This window comes from Acomys minous (genome assembly GCF_964271855.1).
Source record: "Acomys minous genome assembly, chromosome: 9".
In the NCBI taxonomy this organism is placed as follows: domain Eukaryota; kingdom Metazoa; phylum Chordata; class Mammalia; order Rodentia; family Muridae; genus Acomys; species Acomys minous.
Window position 1 is genome coordinate 85,887,735 of NC_140490.1, and position 23,410 is coordinate 85,911,144.

General features: G+C 40.8%; 1 protein-coding gene and 1 long non-coding RNA gene across 4 annotated transcripts in view; both read right to left on the minus strand.

The window, feature by feature from the left end:
• The window catches only part of HNRNPM (heterogeneous nuclear ribonucleoprotein M), a 47,658-nt gene that overhangs the window by 22,733 nt on the left and 1,515 nt on the right, over positions 1-23,410 (minus strand). The window contains exons 2-7 of one of the 3 annotated variants that reach the window (XM_084797041.1): positions 13,195-13,364; positions 4,510-4,562; positions 3,598-3,605; positions 3,416-3,509; positions 680-718; positions 527-562 (exon numbers count right to left, since the gene is read on the minus strand). In XM_084797041.1, the coding sequence (XP_084653167.1) occupies positions 527-562; positions 680-718; positions 3,416-3,509; positions 3,598-3,605; positions 4,510-4,562; positions 13,195-13,364 (400 nt within the window). Of the gene's footprint in view, positions 1-526; positions 719-3,415; positions 3,535-3,597; positions 3,606-4,509; positions 4,563-13,194; positions 13,365-23,410 lie in introns of those variants that run through there. The other 2 variants (XM_084797040.1, XM_084797039.1) reach the window with 2 other exon arrangements.
• Positions 7,322-13,187, minus strand: LOC311606055. Its single transcript, XR_014782176.1, has 2 exons — positions 11,089-13,187; positions 7,322-10,985 (listed from the first exon to the last, which is right to left on the minus strand). It is a non-coding gene; the product is annotated as an uncharacterized lncRNA (long non-coding RNA).

Consider the following 23,410-nt stretch of genomic DNA (forward strand, 5'->3'; position numbering starts at 1 on the left):
GAGAGATCCTGCTCTTGAAAAATAAAAACAAGTCTCTCCCCTTTTAAAACTCTTACCAACACTTCTGAACCCACTTTGTTCTAAATGTATTTGTCCTTGCAAAGGATAACGATATCATCATTCACTTCAACACAAAAACAGCTGTGAATATATCTCTTGCTCTATCCCAAAGCTACTGTAAATGGACCTCCTAAGGATGCAAACCTATTGTAAGTAAGCATCTGAAAGCCTCCATAAACAAGAACTCAACAGGACTAAGGTCAATCCTTAAGCCCAAATGCAGCAGTCAAGAGAACAAAGCCCAACCAGAGGCTTACTTTAAAATAAAAACAAGCTATTTCAAACCTAATTTAAATTACTCCCATAACAGTGACAAGATCAGCCTGAAGAGTTTTATATGTTTTTCTATTTTGTTTTAATTTTAAAAAATTTTCCCTTCACGCATGCTATTTTCACTTTTTTTCTCTACACCACCGCCCCCCCACCCCACCTTTTCCTATTTTAGAGACTGTTCCCATTTACTTACATTTGCTACAAAAACTGTGCTTCCAAGTCTTCCAGCCTGTAATGCATGGATAATCTCATTTGGGATGTTAGGATTATTTAGGATACTGGGTGGGATATTAATCATTCCTGGGCCACCTGGTCCCATACCCATCCCACCAGTCGTAGCCATCACCTTTTGCATTGCTCTCCTTGCATGTTCACCATCAGGATCCTGAAAGAAGCACAAAGCATTACAGCCAGAAGTAGGTCAGAAGCAGGCTTGCAGGGACTATGGGACTGCTGCCTTCACTACTGCAGAGGGTCTCTTCTGTGGGGTACAGCTCAGTGGCACTGTTTGCATAATTTTATAATGTAATCCCCAGCACCAATAATTAAAAAAAATAAAAATTGTCAAACACTCTCAGTTAAGCATGGTATCAGTGGTGGAAAAGGTCTGTAACCTCAGTATTCAGGATTGCTAAAGGACTCCAAGGCCTGCTTGAGCTACAGAGCCAACTCAAAGCCATCGTAGGCAGCTAAATGAAGCCTTATCTCAAAATAAGCAAAAAGCTTCGGGTGGGACTTTGTTCCACTTCAGTTTGATGCCCCTTACAGTATACTCAGACGAAATCAACCACAGCAACTAGAAGAGTTCTATGAAGAGCAACAGTTCAGAAACAAAACGCATAAAACTAAAACTCTGAAAACAATACTCAATTTAACTAAAATGAAAAGGGAAGGAATTATAGGTTTGGCTGACCTGAGTTGAAAATTCCAGATTGAAACAAGATCTTCACGGGCATGGTATGGTTCAATGTTACTAATTAGTGTACTTAAGTGTAATTTCTGTAAAATTCATCAATATTTTTTTCAAAAGCCTGAAATCACCCTTCTATAACCCCAAGTTCCCGAAAACCCTTCAAGGGCACCAAAGTACAGTCAATGTAGTATATCAGCACTTAAACAGAATTACAGAAATCTGATGCTGGCAGAATTAATTTATTTATCTTATTCTTGCCTGTATGTCCATAGAGGGGTATATAGCCCAAGTGTGTGAACACATCAAGAAAGGCTATCCCTTCGAGTTATACAGGTCACTGTGAACATCCAAGGCAGATCCTCTTTGGAAAAGCATTCCTGAACCTGCCTCATCAATTTACCAGCAACACGTAAGAAATTACTTATACCCCACCATGCTTTCCTCTAAGCCCCAAATATGTTGTCTTCCTTCCAAAAAGAAAGGGTCAAGAAGGGCGGCACGCATTTAATCACAGCAGACAGGTAAGGCAGAATGATCCTGAGTTTTAAAGCTAGCCTGGGCAACACAGCAAAGAACTGTTATACATAACACTGCCATCGTCCCCCAACATACACAGTCAAGGAGATAAATAATATCTGGCAGTAGCATTAACAAAATAACCTGATAGAGAAAAAAAAAAGTATTGGAGATCAGGAACACAGTTCAGTGGCAGCTTAGTATGCACAAAGCCCTAGGTTCAATCTCTGGCTCCACCACAAAAACCCAAAAAATTGCTTTGGATTTGATAAAAACTGAATAAATTTACTTGATAAATTTCAAAGAAGGGTAGGGAGATGGCTCAGTGAGTAAATATGCAAGCCTTAGTACTCAAGCTCAGATCCTCAGCTGCCCATGTAAAAGATGGGGTTGTGGGGCATGCTTGTAATCCCAGCGTCAAAGAGGAAACAGAGTCTACTGGCTGGGCACTCTAGTTTCCACAGTGAGCCCTAGGTTCAATAAGAGCGCCTGTCTAAAAAATTAAGGTGGAGAGTGACAGAGGAAGACAAACAGTCACACTAGCATGAACATCTATGCATACATGCATACACACAGTATACATCACATACACAAAAACAAAGAGGCAGATACACTGTGACATATCACTGCAATCATAGATAGCACTTAGGAGGCTGAGATACAAGGATCTCATTTGAGATCAACCACAGCTTCATAGAATAGCATTCAGACTGGTGGATATAAAGACTCTCTTATAGCACACTGAGAGAGGCAGAGGCAGGTGGATTTCTGTGAGCTCAAGGCCAGGCTGGTCTACACAGTGAGTTCTAGGACTTGCTAGGCGGGCTGGAGAGATGGCTCAGCGGTTAAGAGCACTGCCTGCTCTTCCAAAGGACCTGGGTTCAATTCTCAGCACCCACATGGCAGCTGGTGACTGTCTGTAACTCCAAGATCTGATACCCTTACACCAATGCAAATAAATTAAAACTAAATAAAAATATTAAAAAAAAATAAAGAACATGTAGGACTTGCTAGGCTACACAGATAAACCCTGTCTCTACAAATAAACAAACAAAACCTCTCTAATGCAATTCCAATACTAAAATCCAGAGGCTCAGGTTAGGTAACCCTAAAACTTAGGTTACTCAGGATCTGTTATTTCAAAGTTTCTGACTGTTGAAGCCTGACACTGTCTCAATTAAAACGTCCACGTGCAAACAGGTGTGGTGATGCACATCTATAATCCCAGCACTCAGGGAGGCAGAGGCAGGATCTCTGTGAGTTTGAGGCCAACCTTGTCTACAAAGTGAGTCTGAACAGCCAAGACTACACAGAGAAACCCTGCCTGGAAAAAACAAACAAAAAACAGAAACAAAAGAGTGCATAGCAATTAACCCAGCAGTTAGACAACAAAGGCCAAAGATCATGAGTTCAAGGCCAGTCTTGACTACAGGGCCTGTCTTAAAAGAACAAAGAACCAAATTTAAAAAACAAAAACAAAAAACAATAGGTTGGTCTACTCAGTCAGTACATTTTAGTCAAAGACCATTCTTCACCAAACAATTATTCCTTACTTTTGAGTTAAGAGTGTATTTCAGTAGTAGACTGTTTTCCTAGTATGTACAAGGCCCTGGGTTCCATCAACCAAGAGGAAGGGGGAAAAAAAGAGCTCACTTCTTTGACTTTCAGTGGTCTTCCACTCAGACTATGCTTGTTTAGAACTTCAGCAGCTTTTTTCATGCTCTCCTCCATCTTGAATTCAACAACACTATAAAAGAATCAAAAGCAAATGAATAAAACCAGTCCTACAACTTGGAAATTTCAAATGCCAGTAAGTATAAGTACGTAATACTTACGCACATCCCTTTGAAAGAAGCCACAGACCAGTCAGACGAGCAAAGGGGAAAAAGAAAACAAAGAACAGTAAATATAAATGACAATTACGAACAAACTAAAGATATGATTTATGTAACAAAAGTCAAGATTTTTAAAATTAATCCTTCTAAGGGGAAGCTAACAGAAGTGCATGACCTAGCCTTCCTTGTAAAAAGCTGGACTCCTTAATCTCCTTGTCCTACACGTTACCAGCACTGCAGTAAAGCTGCTAAGTTATAATGATCAGACCTAAATCAGGTTCTCCAAGAAATCACGCAAACTTTTGACCTGCTTTCCTTTTACCCAATCAATCCTTACCATACTCCTACTAAATCCATCCTTTCCATAAACTAAGCTCATCCTTTTGAATATTCTAAGCCATTCTATTGCACGACAGAAAGGAGTTTATAGTCTCATTAAACTAGGCCAATTTTGAACGTTCAGGTTTATAATGTGTGGTTTACAATTTACTGGCACAAAGGCTACTTTTCAGAATCTTTGGTTCACACAACTCTCAAATCAGCAAACAACCAAGAATAACATTTTCTAGACAAGAACACACTTTTACTTTAATTATACCACCACTAAAATTCCATGCATAATTCACACACAGCCAATTCCTGTTAAACAAAGAGACAATGCTGCTATTGGTCCCCAGTTATCCAAATTGGGCATCCAAACAGAATACCAGAAAGCTCTTTGGCCAGCCATTTGGAAAATCGGGACTCCCATTTGCAAGCCCCCTCCCACCCTACTGGAATGTTGGCAAAATCAAACATGGCTACAGTAACATGAACACTCACTGCCTTCCTGATATCATTCGAGTCCACGCCACCATACAGTTACATTTGTCATGTAGTAAATCCACAGAAGAAATTCTCTCAGACACTTACCCTTGACTTTCCTTCAGCGTCCATTAAGAGCTCCACGTATGTTACCTCACCAACTACAAATCAGTTTCCAGACGACACATAAACCAAGGGAGAAAAGCCAAGAAAACAATGGGAATTTAGAACAATCATCAGCAACCTTGTATGGAGCCTCTGCCTTATAAGAAAGCCCAGAAACACTCCATATTCTCTAAACCACCAAACTAGGCATTACAGGTGTGCAGTAAAATAAGTGAAAACTCATTAACAATATGTCCTTGATTTTCCTCCCACCACAAAACACACTACCTCTGCAAATTTCCATTATCAATTTCCCTGTCTATAATGCTCACTCATGACTAGAGGCAATCCAAATCTACAGGAAAAAAATTCTGCATGAATCACTTTCAGGAGAAGGAAGAAGAGAAGTTTTTGCAGATAAACTCTTACTGGTGAAGTCAGATAAACAGTGCACATAGATCACAATGCCACTGAACTGAGCTCACATGCCACAAATACAAGAATGTGCCTATAGATAAACCAAAAAGCATATAGACACAACCTCAGGGCCAGCTTTATGCATACGAACTATATAACAGAGCCCTGTGCTTAGTTTAGGTTTTTAACACCATCTTGAAATTTCTAATATGTCAACAACAAGTGGCCCCTCACTTTGTACTGGGCCCAACAAGTTCTACAGCTGAATTCTACACACAGTCCAAAGCACCACCGTTTAAAGAATACTGATTATACAATCATTAAATCAGAATAGCAGCTGGCTTTATTCTTACCGTTTTCTAAAATCCCTGGAAGTTTGGGGAATCAGCTGGCAACAAGATAAATTAATCAGAGTACAATGATTCTAAGCTATAAGCAATGGGGAAAAATGGCCCAGGATTTCAATTTTTCTGCAGATTTTCCTCAAGGTTTGGATTGCCAATTCATGACCACCATAACCAGATATTAGAATCCATCTAGACAACCACCAAAATGGCTGCTGAACTTGAAGATGGCTCAAAGCATTAACTTGTAGAAAACCACATCCAAATCCAATTTCCAAAGTTTAAAAAGCAGGGGCTGAGGACTTCTTAGGAATCAAATCACTCTTCCTTAGAAGGATGATTATCATATTAAAAGTTTTCAACTCACTTAGGCTTAGCAGTACAAGGGTTAAAAAAAAAACCCATTAATGGCCTTAGTTGGTCCTCCCTACTTACAACTCCTCTGTTCAAGACATTAGAATTAGGATTTTTGAATCAATACAGAAAGCAAAAAATCAAATGGAAAACAAAATTATTTTCACAAACACAATGAACATCTTAGGGATGTATTTATTAATGGAGTTGTACAGTGATTGAAGGCCAAATGTTCAAAGTTTAAACTTTATAGCCTCATTCTCCTTGTCCTTTCCTGAAATGTTATACAGAACTAAGACTGCACAAAACACGGAGAATCAATGCAAAAGGGGTGGGAGAGATGGGAGGAGCCATTACTTTGAATACATATTTTGTGCAGGCAAACATAAAAAGTTGATCATAGCCAAGTGACAGTTGTACAGGTTGGCTTTAGTTTACCCTTACAAAAATTAAAACAGTTCCAAAACTCCATGACCATTTCTAAAGCCATGTTAAAAGCCATTTGTTTCAACAGCAGCAGCCATTCAAGGACCAATAATAGCTCTTATCTCCACTGATGAAAATGCCTATTGTCAAACCAGTGAAGAAATCCCAAGTTTATCTCCTACCAGCTGTGACTACTGCCCAATAACCTCAAATGAAAGAATCACAATATCAACCTCAAGACAACTTTTAAGTTTGTCAGAAACCAAGGACTGTTGCACTTGATATTTCTAGTTTGTATCCTAAGACATTTTATCAAAGCAATGTTACTACAACCTAGAAAACAACAAAGTCCAAGCAATCTTTTCCAGTCATAACCATTTTAACAAAATACCAAGTTAAGAAATTACAACTTTTCCCATTTAACATTCTAGCGACGACACACATCCAGCTTCAATCCTATGCACTAAAAATTTGATTTAAAAAGCAGTCTTCCTCTTAGAAATATTTTCTCTGTGCCTCAGAAATAAGTACTTTCTATCCTGGGGCACAAGCAGCAATAATCATACTCCTTACAAGCCTGGAACCTTCTCATCTTGATACCCTGATAGACTTCATGTAGTTACTCTTAGGGGATCTGCCAACTATAATATACTTCTCTAGAGGAAGATAATCTCGAAAGCTATTTCCCTTTTTGTTCTAGTACAGCAAAGATTTGTTTTGTATAGTCAGTACAACTTATCCATAAGATAAATAGTCAAGAGGTAAGTTAGATGATAACAGCAGCTTCACAAGTGGAACCGGAAGTTAGTGAAAAATCCTACATCTCATTGATAGGCCCTGGATAGAACCCTCAGAATCCCAAGAGTAGACTGCTAAGACAAATCTACTGCAGCTTTAAGTGCCAAAGTATCTAAATGAAAAAGAGTGAAAAAGAAATAAGAGAATACAGAAACCAAAGTTTTATTAAAGAGAATACATGTGTGTGTTCTTGTGTGCTAGGGACTGACCCTAGACCCTTCACCTTTTTGGGGATCTTTTAGGTGTATGTGTATACACACACACACTCATGTGAGATGGGGCATGTGTGTCTCACAACACCTTTGTGGAGGCCAGAGCACAACCCTAGGTATGTTAGTTCTTGCCTCTCACCTTAAGGCATTGTCACATTTTTGCCTTTGCATATACCAGTGTAGCTGGCTTTTAAGCTTCTAAGAATTCTCACATCTTCCTGTAAGACCAGTAGGTTACTGTACTGTTGTAGGAATTCAAGCTGAGGTCTTTATTTGTGCACAGCAAACACTTTTACCTATATATAGAACCAGTCATTGTTTTTTAAAGACAGGGTTTCATTCAGCCCAGGCTTGCCTCTAAATTCCCAAGTGCTGGAATTACAGGGATGTGTCACCACACCTGAATCTTTTTGTTTTCTTTTTTAAGGAAAAATGTGTATGAAAGAAAGCAGGACACATGTTGAACATGCTTTTTTTGGTAGCATAACAAGTTAACAGTCAATCTAAGGGAAAATTGTAGAGATAAAAGGCCCATTTCAGGGGCTGGAGAGATGGCTCAGCGGTTAAGAGCACTCTCTGCTCTTCCAGAGGTCCTGAGTTCAATTCCTAGCACCCACACAGTGATTCCCAACCATCTATACTGGGGTCTGATGCCTTCTTCTGGCATGCATGGTATACATGCAGATAGAGCACTCATGTAAATTAAATAAATATATCTTTACAAAATGTCTTAAAGGCCCATTTCAGTAAGAAAACGTCAGCTGGAAGCATGCTTTAGCCCTTGGAGGGCAGCCCATCTCAAAGCCTGGTCACACATTTGACAACTTCAAATATGGTAAACTAGTCTACACAACAATGAGCTGATGTATTGACAAGTAAAAAAGAAACTAACTAAGCCAAATTAATGCTGATGGCAGATAAACACAAGCTTTCTACTGTCTATATAGCAAAGACCACAGGCTGTACTGTTAGGATTCAACAACAGAACTTAAATATCTGAGTACTTTTGCATAGCAGGCCTTGCAAAATAACAGCTCTATTTTCAACAGAAAAATATGAAGAATAGCCGGGCATGGTGGCACGCGCCTTTAATCCCAGCACTCGGGAGGCGGAGTCAGAGGCAGGAGGATCACTGTGAGCTCAAGGCCAGCCTGGTCTACAAAGTGACTCTAAGACAGAAAAGGCTAACACAGAGAGACCCTGTCTCAAAAAACGAAAGAAAGAGCCGGGCGTGGTGGCGCACGCCTTTAATCCCAACACTCGGGAGGCAGAGGCAGGCGGATCGCTGTGAGTTTGAGGCCAGCCTGGTCTACAAAGTGAGTCCAGGACAGCCAGGGCTACACAGAGAGACCCTGTCTCGAAAAACCAAAAAAAAAAAAAAAAAAAAAAAAGAAAGAAAGGAAGGAAGGAGTGAAGAACATACGAAGAATAGACTGGGAGGGAATTTCATTTAAATGGAAAGCAGCTTTGCTTCATTAAACACAATGCAAATCATCACAGAGAACCAGGAGAGGTTTTCTACTGGACTACACCTGCCCTCTGGGCCTCAGTTTTCTGTCAGCAGCAATGTGAAATTTACTCAAAGTAATGATCATTAAATAATAATGGAAGGATTAAAGGCTTAAAGAAATCTTTGCTCATACAAATTAAACTGACTGCTGCTAAACTAGGATTTGAGAGTAAACTGTATCACTGACTTTCCTTCCTCAAACTGGGCAGTAGTGTTTATTCACTGTGGGTGCAGCTGAATCCTGCCTGGGTGGCAGCTGCCCCACCTCCACACTACGAGCTACCTAGGTAGGCCATAAAACAAGAAGCCCAGCATCCAACTTTCTTCATTCTGAAGATTTTAAGGTCTCTAATGTAGCACATTATTTTAAGGTGCCAAAAAATGCCAGGCGCAGTGCCACATGCCTATAATCCCAGCACTCTGAGAGACAGAAGCAGGTGAATCTCTGTGAGCTGGAGGTCAGCCCAGTCTACAAAACAAGTCCAGGACAGCAAGGCTACACAGAAAAACCCTGTCTGGAAAAAAAGAGTGAAGGGGGGGAGGGGCGTGCGCGAAGATGACGGCAGTCAAGGCTACATAGTAAGACTGAGCATGCCTTTAATCCCAGCACTTGGGAGGCAGAGGCAAGCAGATCACTGTGAGTTCAAGGCCAGCCTGTTCTACAAAGTGAGTTCAGAACAGCCAAGGCTACACAGAGAAACCCGGTCTCCAAAAAAACAAAAACAAACCAAACAAACAAAAAACCAAAAACCGCCAGGCAAATGCCTTTAGTCCCAGTACTCAGGAAGTAGAGGCAGCTGGATTGCAGTGAGTTCCAGGCCAGCCTGGTTTACAAATAAGTCCAGAACAGCCAAAGCTAACACAGAGAGACCCTGTCTCAAAAAAACAAAAAAACAAAAAAAAAAAAAACAAAAACAAAAAACAAAAAAACCAAAAACCAACAACAACCAAAAAAAACAAAAAAACAAAAAAACAAAAAAACAAAAAAACAAAAAAACAAACCCATACCTTTTGCTTAAAAGACATCTTCATTTTTGGTACCCAATCCTTACAGTCACTTTTAAGACAGTATCTCATTTTCTGCTGTAATTCATCTGAGTAGCTGTGAACAATGAAAGTTACTTTCAAACATAGTTCTGCAACTTCTGATTTAATTTCATGTAAAAATGTTTCCCAGTTGTTGTTTTTTTTTTTTCAACCCTGGAACTCTCTAATGAACCATATTACTTGTAAAAACCTCCATTAAAAATAAAAAAGGCAGCCGGGCGTGGTGGCGCACGCCTTTAATCCCAGCACTCAGGAGGCAGAGGCCTATGGATCACTGTGAGTTCAAGGCCAGCCTGGTCTACAAAGTGAGTCCAGGATAGCCAAGGCTAGGCTAGCCAGGATATCAAAAAAAAAAAAAAAAGCTGCTCATTTTGGGTGTGGTGGCACATGCCTTTAATACCACCACTGGGGAAACAGAGGCAGGTGGAGCACTGTGAGTTCTAGGCCAGCCTGGTGGTCTACAAAGTGAGTACAGGACAGCCAGGGCTAGCCAGAGAAACCTGTCTCAAAACAAACAAACAAACAAACAAGGCTGCTCAACTTTTGGAAGTCACTTGTCACCCCAGCACTTGGGAGACTAAGGCAGAAAAGACCAAGAGTTTGAAGCAAACCTGGGATTTGAGGTTTGTCTCATTTAAAACAAAACAAAACAAAAAACAATCGAAGTAAAATAAAGCCTTCACTTTGTTCTTCTGGGACACCTTGGACCAGGGAACAAGTATTCAAGCCTAGAGAAGGTCCAAAAATAGTTTCTTAACCAGGACCTTCACTGACAGGAGTTGAACAAAACAACAGCATGGCTCAGAGGAAACAATACTCTCCATATATTCTGTCTTTAAAATGGGTAATGCTCTGATTTCACCATAACACCAAACAAGCTTTGTGTCACTATCCAAGGGGAAAGTGCAAGAGACCAGGTTGTTATCAGATCATTAACAGAATATCCTAATTAAACACAAAATATACACTTGCTATCCAAGAACTGGAAGATCAGAAGTCAGGAAACAGTACATGAGATGCTATCACCAGTATTGTTGGGAAGATCAGAAGACAGGAAAGAGTACACTTGATGCTATCACGAGTATTGTTGCCCTTAAACTCCTGTCTTGTTTGAGAGGCTGCAACTAAACAGTGTTGCAATAGTAGAGATTGGAGGTAAAGGGCTGGAGAGATGGCTCAGCCATTAAAGGCTAGGCTCACAACCAAAAATAAGAGGCTGGAGGTAAAAACAACTAATTCTAGCTCTTATTCAGGAGGACACAGTTTTACCAGGGTAGATTGCAGACAGGGTTGCATCAGCTCAATCTGTGACCTGGTCAGTTGTGGTTACTATGAAACATTCTTTTAGGGTTTAAGTACCTCTATCTGCCACTTAAGTTTCCAAAAAAAAACTTAAGAGGTCTCTGACACAGCATTATGCCTTTAGTCCCAGCACTCTAGAGGCAGAGAGAGGCAGCTGGATCTCTATGGCTACCCTGGTCCATACAATGAATTCCAGGACATCCAGCTACATAGTGAAAGCCTGTCTCAGAGAGAGGGGGTGTGTGGAGTGGGGGTGGAGGAGAACAAAAGGACAAAACTACTTTTGACATTCAAACCAGAATAATTTTTTAAAATCCGATAATGAAAACAAGGACATTTAAGAAGCCATACATATATAAACATAGTACATGTCTTTAAGCTTCAGTGACTCTAAACATTACGACAGAAAAATTAACCTTTCTCTTATAAATCACTTTATTCCCAATCCAATACTGCTAATTATTTAAGACAGCAGAGTAATTAGCCTGTACCAGGGAGCTCTAAACAAGAACATTTTAACATTCAATTAAAAACAAGATTTACTGCACACCTGTAATTCTGAGTTACACCACCAAGAAGTACACTGAGAGGGAAGAGCACCCACATCCACAGCACTATGTCAGGGGAATATGAGAACCAGTTTGGAAGGATCTGAGTAAATCACTAGGCTGGCTCCACACATAATTAACAAAATAGTAAATTGAGGTGAACTGCTTCTACATCCAGAAACATCATGGCGGCTGCTGCTACCAGCTGTATGGCTTCCAAAACTGAATTACTGAATGGGAAAGCAGTAAAAATGTCACCTACTTTATCCATCATGTCCCAAAACTGGTTCACACACTCCTAAAAGTGAAAAAGTATTTTGACTACCATCTCTTACAAACCTAACAAATGCATTTTCAAAGCCACATTCATGGTTCTTGGAACTACTATAACTTATTATCAGTGGAGATAGCAATTCAATGGTTCAACCAAATCACAAAAGAAGACAAATTTGAGGCTTATTCCAAAAACCAATTCGAATGAGATCAAACTGTACTGTACAGAAAGTCTAAGCTTGCATTGAAGCAGCAGTCCCGAAGAACCAAGAACACTGTATCTGGGATGTCCATGATACTCCCTTCAGACAAAAGAAACTTCACTCTTGCTCTAGGAGGATTGGCAGGAATGATTTGGCTGATCAAGGCAGGAAACAAATCTCACCAAAACATTTTTTCATCTGTTTACCTGAGAAATAGCACATGTGACTGTGAAGGGTCACAGTGCCTAGTGCTTTTTGCATGTCATGGCCAAGTAAGTGATGGGTTAACGATGGCACTGGCCACTCAGTTTCAAAGCTCAATGCTGGGGCACCAGTACACACACCAAAAGGGCCGTCCAAGTGGTATCTTTGTCACTAAGATTTAATCATTCAACAAATCAAGCTCAAACCTCTCATTATGAATGCTCCAGAAAACCAAAACCTTTCATTTAGTCCTTCAACGAGACTCCATTAAGTGTGATTTAATCCTAGGTTCCCTTTGGGGGAAAGGAGCTGCTCATGGCTCCCCAACTTATCTAAACTAGGACCCAGCAATCTCTTCAATCCTGAGACCACCAGGGCTAAGAATCAGGAAGCAAACGGAGTACAGGAGAGGGTGATGCACCAGCGTGCAGATACACTTGGTCACTTGCCCTCTCTTAGGCCTGAATTTGGATGCCTGGACTGAGACCCTCTTAAGGCACCACATGCACAGATGATTTGAGCTCTCCTACTGCCAATCTCTCACTTCAGAGAAGGAGAGCTCACAGCTGAAACAGAAGATTCTGTTGCAGAGTTTGTAATCTGAGCAGCACACATTCCAGGCACCAAATTTTGATTCCAGAAGAATGCCCACAAAATTAAAATAATCTTCTAAAAGATAAAATTAAAATACACACACACACACACACACACACACACACACACACACACCAAAACAAAAAAAAACAATGTGAAGAATGAATGATAAATTTCCTTAACATAAAAACACTCCACTCAAACCCAACTAAAGTCCCAATAACCATATTAAGCCAGTAAAATCGTATGTAGGTCAAGGGACCATATAAATCACCCTATTTAACACACGGTATGACCACATACATAAAAAGGGAGAGCCGTCAAGGGGTAGCTCTAAACCTGGACAGAACACGTGCTCTTCCTAGAGCAGCTTCCACCGACAAAACACCAGGAGATTAGCCACAGAGAAGATGACACACAGACCTTCTTACCCTACTCCACCACCAGTACCATTACCTTTTTCTTTAACCAGGTCTTTAAGTGACTGCCATTTCACATCAAAAGGTATATTTGTAATGAAGGCTCTGTATCTTTTAGTTGGATTAGCATATGGCTCAAAACGATTGCCTCCTCTTTTTATGTTTTTCTCCTTCCTCTTCTCATTCTGAGTAGGTCGTTCTCCTTCACTGAATTCAAGAGAAAAAAAAAAGTTTCTATGTTAGTACAAGGATAAGCCATTATCTGTTGTACCAGATTTATAATCTCACAGTTATGTAGGACACACAGTCAATACTAGTTTTGATTTGGAACATTGCAAATGTAGGTCTCCACAGATCTTTGTAATTATGCATTCCTTAAAGCCTACCCCCCCCACACACACACGTTGGGCATAGTGGCAAACCATGCTGTTCTAGGTTTAGGCATGGTTTTTTTTTGTGCTGTATAAGAGAGTGAGGCAACTCCCCAGGAACCGGGGTAGGGGTGGGGGGGGGGGGGAAGGAAGAGAAGCAGTAGCCTAAGTTTGTTAAATACACTATCTCTAAATGTTTCTTGGCAGACAATGTGTTAGCAAAAGTTCTTAAATTATGTATCAATACACTTGTCACAATCCTAGAGACTCTCTGGTTAAAATGTATTTAAATATAACTGATTTCTTTTAAATCCTAAATATTTAAAAGTTCACATTAAAACATCAATAAATGCCAGGCGCTGGTGGCGCTTGCCTTTACTGGTGGTGTTTGCCTTTAAGGAGAGGCAGGCCCAATCTCTCAGTTCTACAAAAGAGGGTTCCAAGACAGCCAGAGCTACATAGAGAAACCCTATCTCAAGAAATGCCTTTAATTCCAGCACCAGGGAAATAGAGGTTCAACGCCAGCCTAGTCAACAAAGTAAATTGTTACCCAGAGAAACCTTGTCTCAAAAAAAACCTATCAATCAGTTATTTAATCTAAAAATAGATTTTTAATATCTGTAATGCAGTAAAACTTTCCAGTCTGTTTTTATGGAGTGCTCAGATCAGTCCATGGGATGAAGATGGCAGTGGCCACTCAATGCTGGGGCACCAGTACACACACCAAAAGGCCCATCCAAGTGGCATCTCTGTCGCTAAGAATTAATCATTCTCAACAAGTCAAGCTCAAACCTCTCTTTGTTATGAATGCTCCAGACAACCAGTACCTTTCTTATTCAGTCCTTCAAAGAGACTACATTAAGGGTGACTTGATCCTAGGTTAATTTTAAACTATATAAATAGTAGAGCACAGCACACACAGTAAAAGTATGTAGCCCATATTCTCCTGATCGGCTAAAAATAAGTTACCGACTCCAACCAAAGAAGCTGGGTGTTTGGTTTGGGGTTAATCCACATCACATGGCTCACCATTGAGAAAGCAGCTTACTGAGTTTTAATACTCAGTATAGGCACAGCACCACTGCAAACAAATCCTGTTCTGGCCAATCTCTTTTTTGTTTGTTTGTTTGTTTTTCGAGACAGGGTTTCTCTGTGTAGCCTTGACTGTCCTGGACTCGCTTTGTAAACCAGGCTGCCCTCGAACTCACAGCGATCCGCCTGCCTCTCCCTCCTGATGCTGGGATTAAAGGCGTGCACCGCTGCCCAAGCTGGCCAATCTCTTGCAAAGAAGTTTCTTCATAAGCAAATAGGGTTAGAACTACCTCTTGTTTTCAGCTTTTCAAAATACTGGCCTTTCTGAACACATTCTAATTATCAATTGTAATCTTTGCAGAGTCAGAGAAAACTCCTCAAAGAGACCTTTCTTGGATATACTTAAATACAGATTATGTAACAGCAGTTCATTCTAAAACACCCAATGCTATTTTTCTCATTAGTGACAAGACTAATGAGGAGTTTCTTCCCAAATCCTTATATGTAGTCTGTCTTTCTTTCTTTCTTTTTTAAATTTTATGGGTTAGAGAGATGGCTCAGAGGTTTAGGGCACTGACTGCCCCACCAGAGGACCTGAGTTCAATTCCCAGCAACCACATGGTGGCTCACAACCATCTATAATGTTATCTGATGCCCTCTTCTGGCATGCAGATATACATGCAACCAGAGCACTGTATACATAATAAAAAATAAATCTTTTTTTTACATTTTATTCTCTGCATATAAGAGTGTTTTGAATGCACCTACATCTGACCACTTGCTGATGTCCAAGGAGGTATCAAATCCTCCTGGAACTGGAATCACTGACAGTTGTGAGCTGCCACGTGGATGCTGAGAATTAAGCTCAGGTTCTCTTAAGCACTGAGTCGTCTTTCTAGACCCCCGTAACATTTAATTCTGAAAGCAGATAATACAAATTCTAGAAGGATTCTGTTGTTTTATGATACAAGCTCTCACTATGTAACCTTCTGTGGCCAGGAACTGGCTATGTACCCAGGCTGGACTTAAATTTTGCCTTCTGAGTGCTGAGTTATAAACAGGCTCTTTGTGTGTGTGTGTGTGCGTGCCTGAGTGTCCGTGGTGCATGGAATGCATGTGGTGATCAGGAGACAGCTTTTGGAAGTCCGTTTTCTACTTCCACCGTGTTTGTCCTACACCTTTAACCACTGTGTCTGAGTCATCTCACTGGCCCATTTTTGGCATCTTTATCATAAATACTCCAAATCTAGAAGATATTAAAATGAAACTGATAAAGTACTTGCAACAAAAAGAATCATTAATTTTAAAAACACAATACCAGGCTATCTGTATCTGTTGTATAACCTCTCTTTGGCTCTACTTACGAAAAATAAAAGCAGTATTCAAGAAACTTAAAATGCAGATGGGCAGTGATGACACATGCCTTTAATCAAAAAAAAAAAAAAAAAATCCAGCAGGAGCAGACAGATCTCTGAGTTGGAAGTCAACATGGTCTCCAGAGGGAGTTCTAGGGCAGCCAGAGCTACACATAGAAACCATGTCTCAAAACGAGCAAACAAACAAACAAAACAAATAGAAGGAAACTTAGTTTACAAGCTTCATAGTTCCATCTTTAAACTGTTCTGTATCATATATAAAATTAACTCACAATGGATGCCAATCTGAAAAAACAAAATTGATTTTTTTAAAAAAGTGGTCCTTAAAATTCAAAGTATCTGTTCTGAAAATGAGTAAAGCTCCAGGGGTGGTGGCACACACCTTTAATCCCAGCACTTGGGAGTCAGAGGCAGGAGGATTGCTGTGAGTTCCAGGCCAGCCTGGTTTACAAAGGGAGTCTAGGACAGCCAAGGTTACACAGAGAAACCCTGCCTTGAAAGACCAAAAAACGAAAAGAAAATGAGTAAACCAGGCGTGGTTGCACATGCCTTTAATCCCAGCACTCAGAAGGTAGAAGCATGTGACCTCTGTGAGTTAAGGTTATCCTGGTCTACAAAAATGGCAGCACCATTTTACCAAAAAAGAAAAAAGCAAGCAAGCAAGAAAAAAAAAAAAAGCACAGTTCTCTCTCTCAACTTTCAAGTTCCCTTCTCTCTTTGAAGATACCTTAGCATAGTCCTTCCTCACCCCACCCTCACCCCTGCCCCAGATTTTTGACACAGGGTTCCTCTGTATAATAGCTCTGGCTGTCCTAGAACTTGCTCTATAGACTAGGATAGCCTGGAACTCACAGGAACCCACCTGCCTCTGCCTCTAAGTACTGGGATTACAGGCTGCACGATCATTAGTTTTAAGTTCACCTATTCTGCCAGGTATTTAATGGCATCTTAGTTTTATTTTGTTTCCCTCATGATTCATGGTTCTAGGGTTTTGTTTTTGTATGTGACTACTTGTAAACCATATTCTTTGGTAGGCTGTTGACAATCTTTGTTCTTTTTTTCCACTTAAAGACAAAGTGCCTTTCAGCTCAAGTTAGGCTTAAATTTTAGCCAAGGATGATGAATTCTAGCCTCTGCCTTCCTAGTGCTGAGGTTACAGGTCCACACCCCTACACCATTTTTTGAAATCAGGTTATTGGGCTGACAAGATGGCTCATCAGGCAAAGGTAAAGACACTTGGTGCCAAGCCTGAAAACACAAATTCAGTCCTCAGAAACCACATGGTAGAAAGGACTTCTACAAATTGTCCTCTAAACCTATACAATACGCACACATATGCACAACCACACAAAAAATAAACATTTGTAATTTATTACTGAATTCTGAGTCTCACTAACATATTTTAGATTTATGGGCTTTAGCCAGTCACATGGTTCACTTAAAAAAAATAGCCTTTGCATGTTTTCATACTCTGGAGATGAAGAATTATTTTTGCTTTATTTTCAGATTGGAACTCTAGGTTGCATGAGCTGGCTTGAACTGGCAATCTTCCCACCTCAGCCTCTCAGGCAGATTTGTTGTTATCCTACATTCATTGCATTTGTGGATGCTTAGTGGCACTCTTGACTATAGAATTGAGATAAAAACTGTGTCAAACCGAGTTTAATCCCAGCACTTGCGAGGCAGAGGCAAGCTGATCATTGTGAGTGGATCACTGGCCAGCCTGGTCTACAAAGCTAATTCAGGACAACCAAGACAACACAAAGAAACCCTGTCTAAAAACAAAATAAAACAAAAAGCTGTTCAAGACATTTCCAAACTTTCCAAAGGAAAGTTGAGAACCAATGGCATACAAGTAGGGGAAATTGATCAAAGGTACCTGCAGGAACAAGGAAGAGTTACTGAATTTTTTTTCCAAGTGGGGTTAGGGATATAACTCAGGAATAGAGCACTTACCTGGCAAATACAAGACACTAGGTTCAGTCCCCAGGATAAGGAGACAGACAAGATGATGGTGATATATATATATCTTGACTGGGATTACTGGTGTATACCACCAAGCCTGAGTTAAGCTTTATACTTTCTTCTAGTGTTTGTTAAACTTCCTAACACTTGTCAGTAGTTTGACTTGTAACTTTAACATAAACTAACAAATCTGTAATCTTTTAAATAAACTGCAGACACAACAAGCAGATCTAGCTAAGGCAGCTAATCTATTTTACCATATGGATCTCAATTCCATCTCTAAACAGGCCCAATAAAGTAATCTTTTCTAATAGTCTAACAAATTATTATTATCTCATAATATACTGTTATGGCCTAAATATGTTAGGTGCCTGCAAGTCATTAAATCAAACTTGTTTAATACAACTTTTAGATTGTTTTACTGTCTTGAGTTCTCTGAATAGTGACAATTTATCAAGTCACTGTTCTGCTACACTAAAATTTTACTATATACGAAGGTCACAGTTTATATAAACACTGAATGCCTTTATAGAAATTTATGTAAACCATAAGGGCTGCTCTATTCAGTACACTAAACAGTCTTAAGCCTGGCATGGTGGCACATGACTTTAATCTCAGGACTGTGGTGGATCTCTGAGTTCCAGGCCAGCCTGGTCTATACAATGTGTTCTCGAACACCCCGAGACACACTGAGAGCCCTTTCTCAAACAAAACAACAACAGAAAGCAAAACCAAGCACTCAGGAGGCACAGCCAGGTGGATCTCTGTTGAGTTTGAGGCCAGTCTGGTCTACAAAGCAAGCCCAGAACAGTCAAGGCTACACAGAGAAACCCTATCTCGAAAAACCAAAAAACAAAAGAACAACAAAAATCCTATCCTCTCCCTAACATCTCATGTCTTCATGACATTCACATACATAATTCCTACTTGTACTATTTTTTGGAGTTCTCAATCAAGAGAAGAGTATAGTTTGGGAGAAAAATCTCAATATCCTGAAATTGTAATCACATCTTCTAAGACAAAGGTTTATCTCCCCTCTTAAAAACCATCTCTTAGCCAGGCGCAGTGGCACAGGCCTTTAATCCCAGCACTTGGGAGGCAGAAGCAGGTGGATTGCTGTGAGTTCGAGGCCAGACTGGTCTACAGAGCCGGTTCCAGGAAGCCCGAGCTGTTATACCGAGAAACCCTGTCTCAAAAAACAAAAAAACAAAAACAAAAAAACCCCTCTTACATAAATTACATAAAAAGATCTTTCACAAAAGTCCTTTAAATTCTGAGTTGGTGAAGGTTTTTTGTTTGTTTTGTTTTTTCAAACAGAGTTTCTCTGTGTAACTGCTCTGGCTGTCCTGGACTCCATTTGAGACCAGGCTGGCCTCAAACTCAGAGATCTGCCTGCATCTGCCTTTCGAGTGCTGGGATTACAGGCATGCGCCACCACGCTCAGCTTAAATACAGAGCTCTTAATGGAACATTATTCTAGCTACAGATTCTCCACTTAACAAAATGCCTAATTCAGCTCCTTTCCAGTGTGGCACTTTACTAGCAAACCAACATTGCCTGTATCCACAGCCTTGCTGTGAGAATCAACAAGAATTAGCCAAGCAGTGTATGGTAGTCTACACCTGTACTCTTAACACTCAGGAAGCAAAGGCAAGAGAGTACAGTTAAGACACCAGTCTACTATGGTATTTCAGACCAACCAGAGGTAAATAAAATCTTGCCTTAAAAACAAACAAAACAAAGACAGCACAAACAAGCTGGACAGTGGTGGCCAAAGCCTTTTATCACAGCACTGGAGAGGCAGAGGCAAGTGGATCTCTGAGATATAGGCCAGCCTTGTCTACAGATCTAATTTTAGGACAACCATGTCTCAACACAGACACAAAGCTAGATGGGGGAGAAGGGTGGCTGCGTAACAATGACTTTATTTGCTAATAAACAATCCCTGCTGGCCATGGTGGAGAGCACCTTAATTCCAGCAATGGGGAGACAGAGGAAGGTAGATCTCTCGAGTCTGAAGTCACCATGATCTACAATAAGACCCTGTCTCAACAAAAATAAGCAAACTGTCTAATTCTACTAAGACGGGGTGGGGTGGGGGCAGGGAGGGAACAAAAATAAAAAGCAAGTTGGAAGCCAGACGTGGTAGTGCAGGCCTTTAATCCCAGCACTTGGGAGGCAGAGGCAGGTGGGTCGCTGTGAGTTCAAAGCCAGCCTGGTCTACAAAGCCAGTCTAGGATAGCCAAGGCTACACAGAGAAACCCTGTCTCAAAAAACTAAACCAAAACAAAACAAAAAGCAAACCCCAAAGCTTATTTTAAGTGCAAAATAATATAAAAACAAGGATTTCAAGTAACTAAGGGCTAGGGTCCCACATTCAAGTCTGAATAATATTCTCATTTGTAAGTTAAGGCTACTACAAAGGCACAAGTCTTTACAAGAGTTAGCACACAGCACATCAATAATAACCTGAGACATATAAACAAAGGGAGACCTATTTGTCCTAGCTTCTTAGCACTGAACTCACTTGAGTGGTTTTAAAGCATTCCAACCAGTGTCCAACATAGAAAATACCAAAGGGACAATTCAGTTTTAACTAATACTGCAAAACAGTAATATGAGAGCCCATTTGGGAAACCATCAAGGGAGGGCAAGAGTTAAAAGCAAGCTTATCTTTGCAGGCTGATATGTTTTCCTGGTCAAGGGGAAAAAAAATCAAAGGGCAAAGTTAACAGCAAAGCTATGACAGCACACACTCAAATAATACAGAGGCTCTAATTCTAATCTTGAGCTAACAATCTAATGTGCCTCGGAAGTCCTTTTCACCAAGTATACAATCACTTTTTAAAGTACAGCAAACAGAGCAGGGCATGATGGTACACATCTTTAACCACAGTACTCAGGAGATGGAAGCAGGATTGAAGGCCAGCCTGACCTACAGAGTGAAATGCAGCCACATAATACCTAAACAATGGGGCTGTGGAGATGGCTCAGTGGTTAAGAGCACCCATAGCTCCCAACTTCCTGTAACTCCAGCTCCAAGTGATCTGATACCATCTTCCAGCCTCCAAGCACCAGCACTCACCTGTATGCATTCACACAACACTTAAAAAAATAAAAGGTTTCTCATTAAGTATGTAGCTCAGTGGTAGACTGCTTGCCTAGCATGCAGGAGGTCACCAGCTGATCTCTACCATCTAAAATTATAAACTGGGCGTGGTGGTACACACCTTTAATCCCAGCAGGGCTTGGGAGGCAGAGGAGGTGATCTCTGCAAATTCGGGGCCAGCCTGGTCTACAAGGCTAGTCCAGGACATCCAGGGCTACACAGAGAAACCCTGTCTTGAGGGGGAAAAAAAAATACAACTAACCAAACAAACAAACAAAAAATCCACTAAGTAAGTGAGTGGACTAGAGAAATGGCTCTGTGGTTAAGAATATTGGCTCTTTGCCGGGCATGGTGGCGCATGTCTTTAATCCCAGCACTTGGGAGGCAGAGGCTGGTGGATCGATGTGAGTTCGAGGCCAGACTGGTCTACAAAGTGAGCCCAGGACAGCCAAGGCTACACAGAGAGACCCTGTCTCGAAAAATGGAAGAAAAAAAAAAAAAAAAAAAGGAAAAGAATATTGGCTCTTCTTCCAGAGGGCCCGGGTTCAAGTGCACAGACATACATGCAAGCACAACATCCAATCACAAAAATATTTTAATAAAAAATAAAAACAAGTAGGTAATATGCATATCTTACAAGCATGAGGACCTGGGTTTGATTCCTAGTCAAAAGGTAGGGAGGAGGCATTCCTCCAGGCTTTGAAAGGAGTTTTGCTTCAAGAATTTTGTAACACAAAAATAACAATTGTCTCTGTAAGGCAGAGGCAGGTCTATCTCTGTGAGTTTGAGGCCAGCTTGGTCTACAAAGTGAGTCCAGGGCAGGCAAGACTACAGAGAGAAACTCTGTTTTGAAAAAACAAAACCCCAAAAAATATTAAATTTTTCACTCACACTACAAAACTAAGTGCTGCTACTTTCTCAAGTATCCTCCATTAAACCACTATCAGAAATTCAAGTTCTTTGCAACAAAGGCTATTTCATCTCTGAAACTTCCTTTGTACATACTATTTGTCAATGACCCAGTCACAAGAAAATGGACAGAGGAAAAACTAAAAAAACTGTACTACTGTACTGTGTTCCGTAACAAATCCAACCTTTCACTTAGAAAGGTTCTAGCAGCTCTCCATCCTATATCCAAGAAATAATTTTTTTCCCCTGAGACAGGGTTTCTTTGTGTAGTCCTGGCTAGTTCTGTAGAGCAGGCTGACCTCGAACTCACAGAGATGCACGTATCTCTGCCTCCCAAGTGCTAGGTTTAAAGGCATGCATCACCACCACCCAGCTAGGAAATAACTTTTGTAAAGTCTTTTAAATAAGGCGGTGGTGGCGCACACCTTTAATCCCAGCATTCAGGAGGCAGAGGCAGGTGGACCACTGTGAGTTCGAGGCCAGACTGGTCTACAAAGCAAGTGCAGGACAGCCAAGGCTACACACAGAAACCCTGTAGAAAATCCAAAAAAATTAAAAAATAAATAAAACTTTAAAAATCCTCAGAAGTTGTATAAGGTGAGCCAGAAGTGGTAGTGCACACTTGTAATTCCTGCAACTGGGTGGCAGAAGCAGGTGCACTGTTTCAACTTCAAGACCAACCATGTGCTACACTGTAGACTCTATGGGCTAGGGAGGTTTTATTTATCTCCAAAAACCTGCAAGGCCAAGATCAGGAGGGATCTGATCCTACAAGGCATCTGTAGGACAAAGGCTAAAAAAAGTGAGCATGAGCCTGACTATAGGTGCTGAAGGTGTAGCTCAGAGTAAGGCTGCTTGTCTAGCTATCATTCTTAAGACCCTTGGCTCCAAACGGGATGGAGGAGAAAGTGAAAATGACCACACTCACCTGGGCCGAGCCTGTAATCCCAGCACTCAGGGAGGCAGAGGCCAGTCTGGTCTACAAAGTGAGTCCAGGACAGCCAAGGCTACACAGAAAAACCCTGTGTGTGTGTGTGGGGGGGGGGGGAACCACCAAAAACACACACTCCTAGGCTTAGGCTTTCCATAGGAAAATGCTGGTAATAATTAAAGAGAGGCCTCTCTCTCTCTTTCAGTACTGTGGGGTGGAACCTAGGGCCTTGTGCATCCTGGATACTCTACTAATAGACTGTAATCTCACACACTCATACACACACACACACACACACACACACACACACACACACACATATTTTGGTCTGTTTTTAGACTGGCACTTATGAAGCCTGGGCAAATCCTGAACTTGTTATAAGTAGCCAAAACCAGCTCTGGACCTCAGCCTCCCTGGTGCTGATATCACAGACATGAGCCAGTTAAACAATAGTGTTTTACTTCTCCCTAAGATGGAAGATCTGGACTTTCCTCCAGTAACAAAGTAGCCACTACTTAGTAAGTGCTTTATTAACAAGTGTTAAGTACTTCTCAACTCCC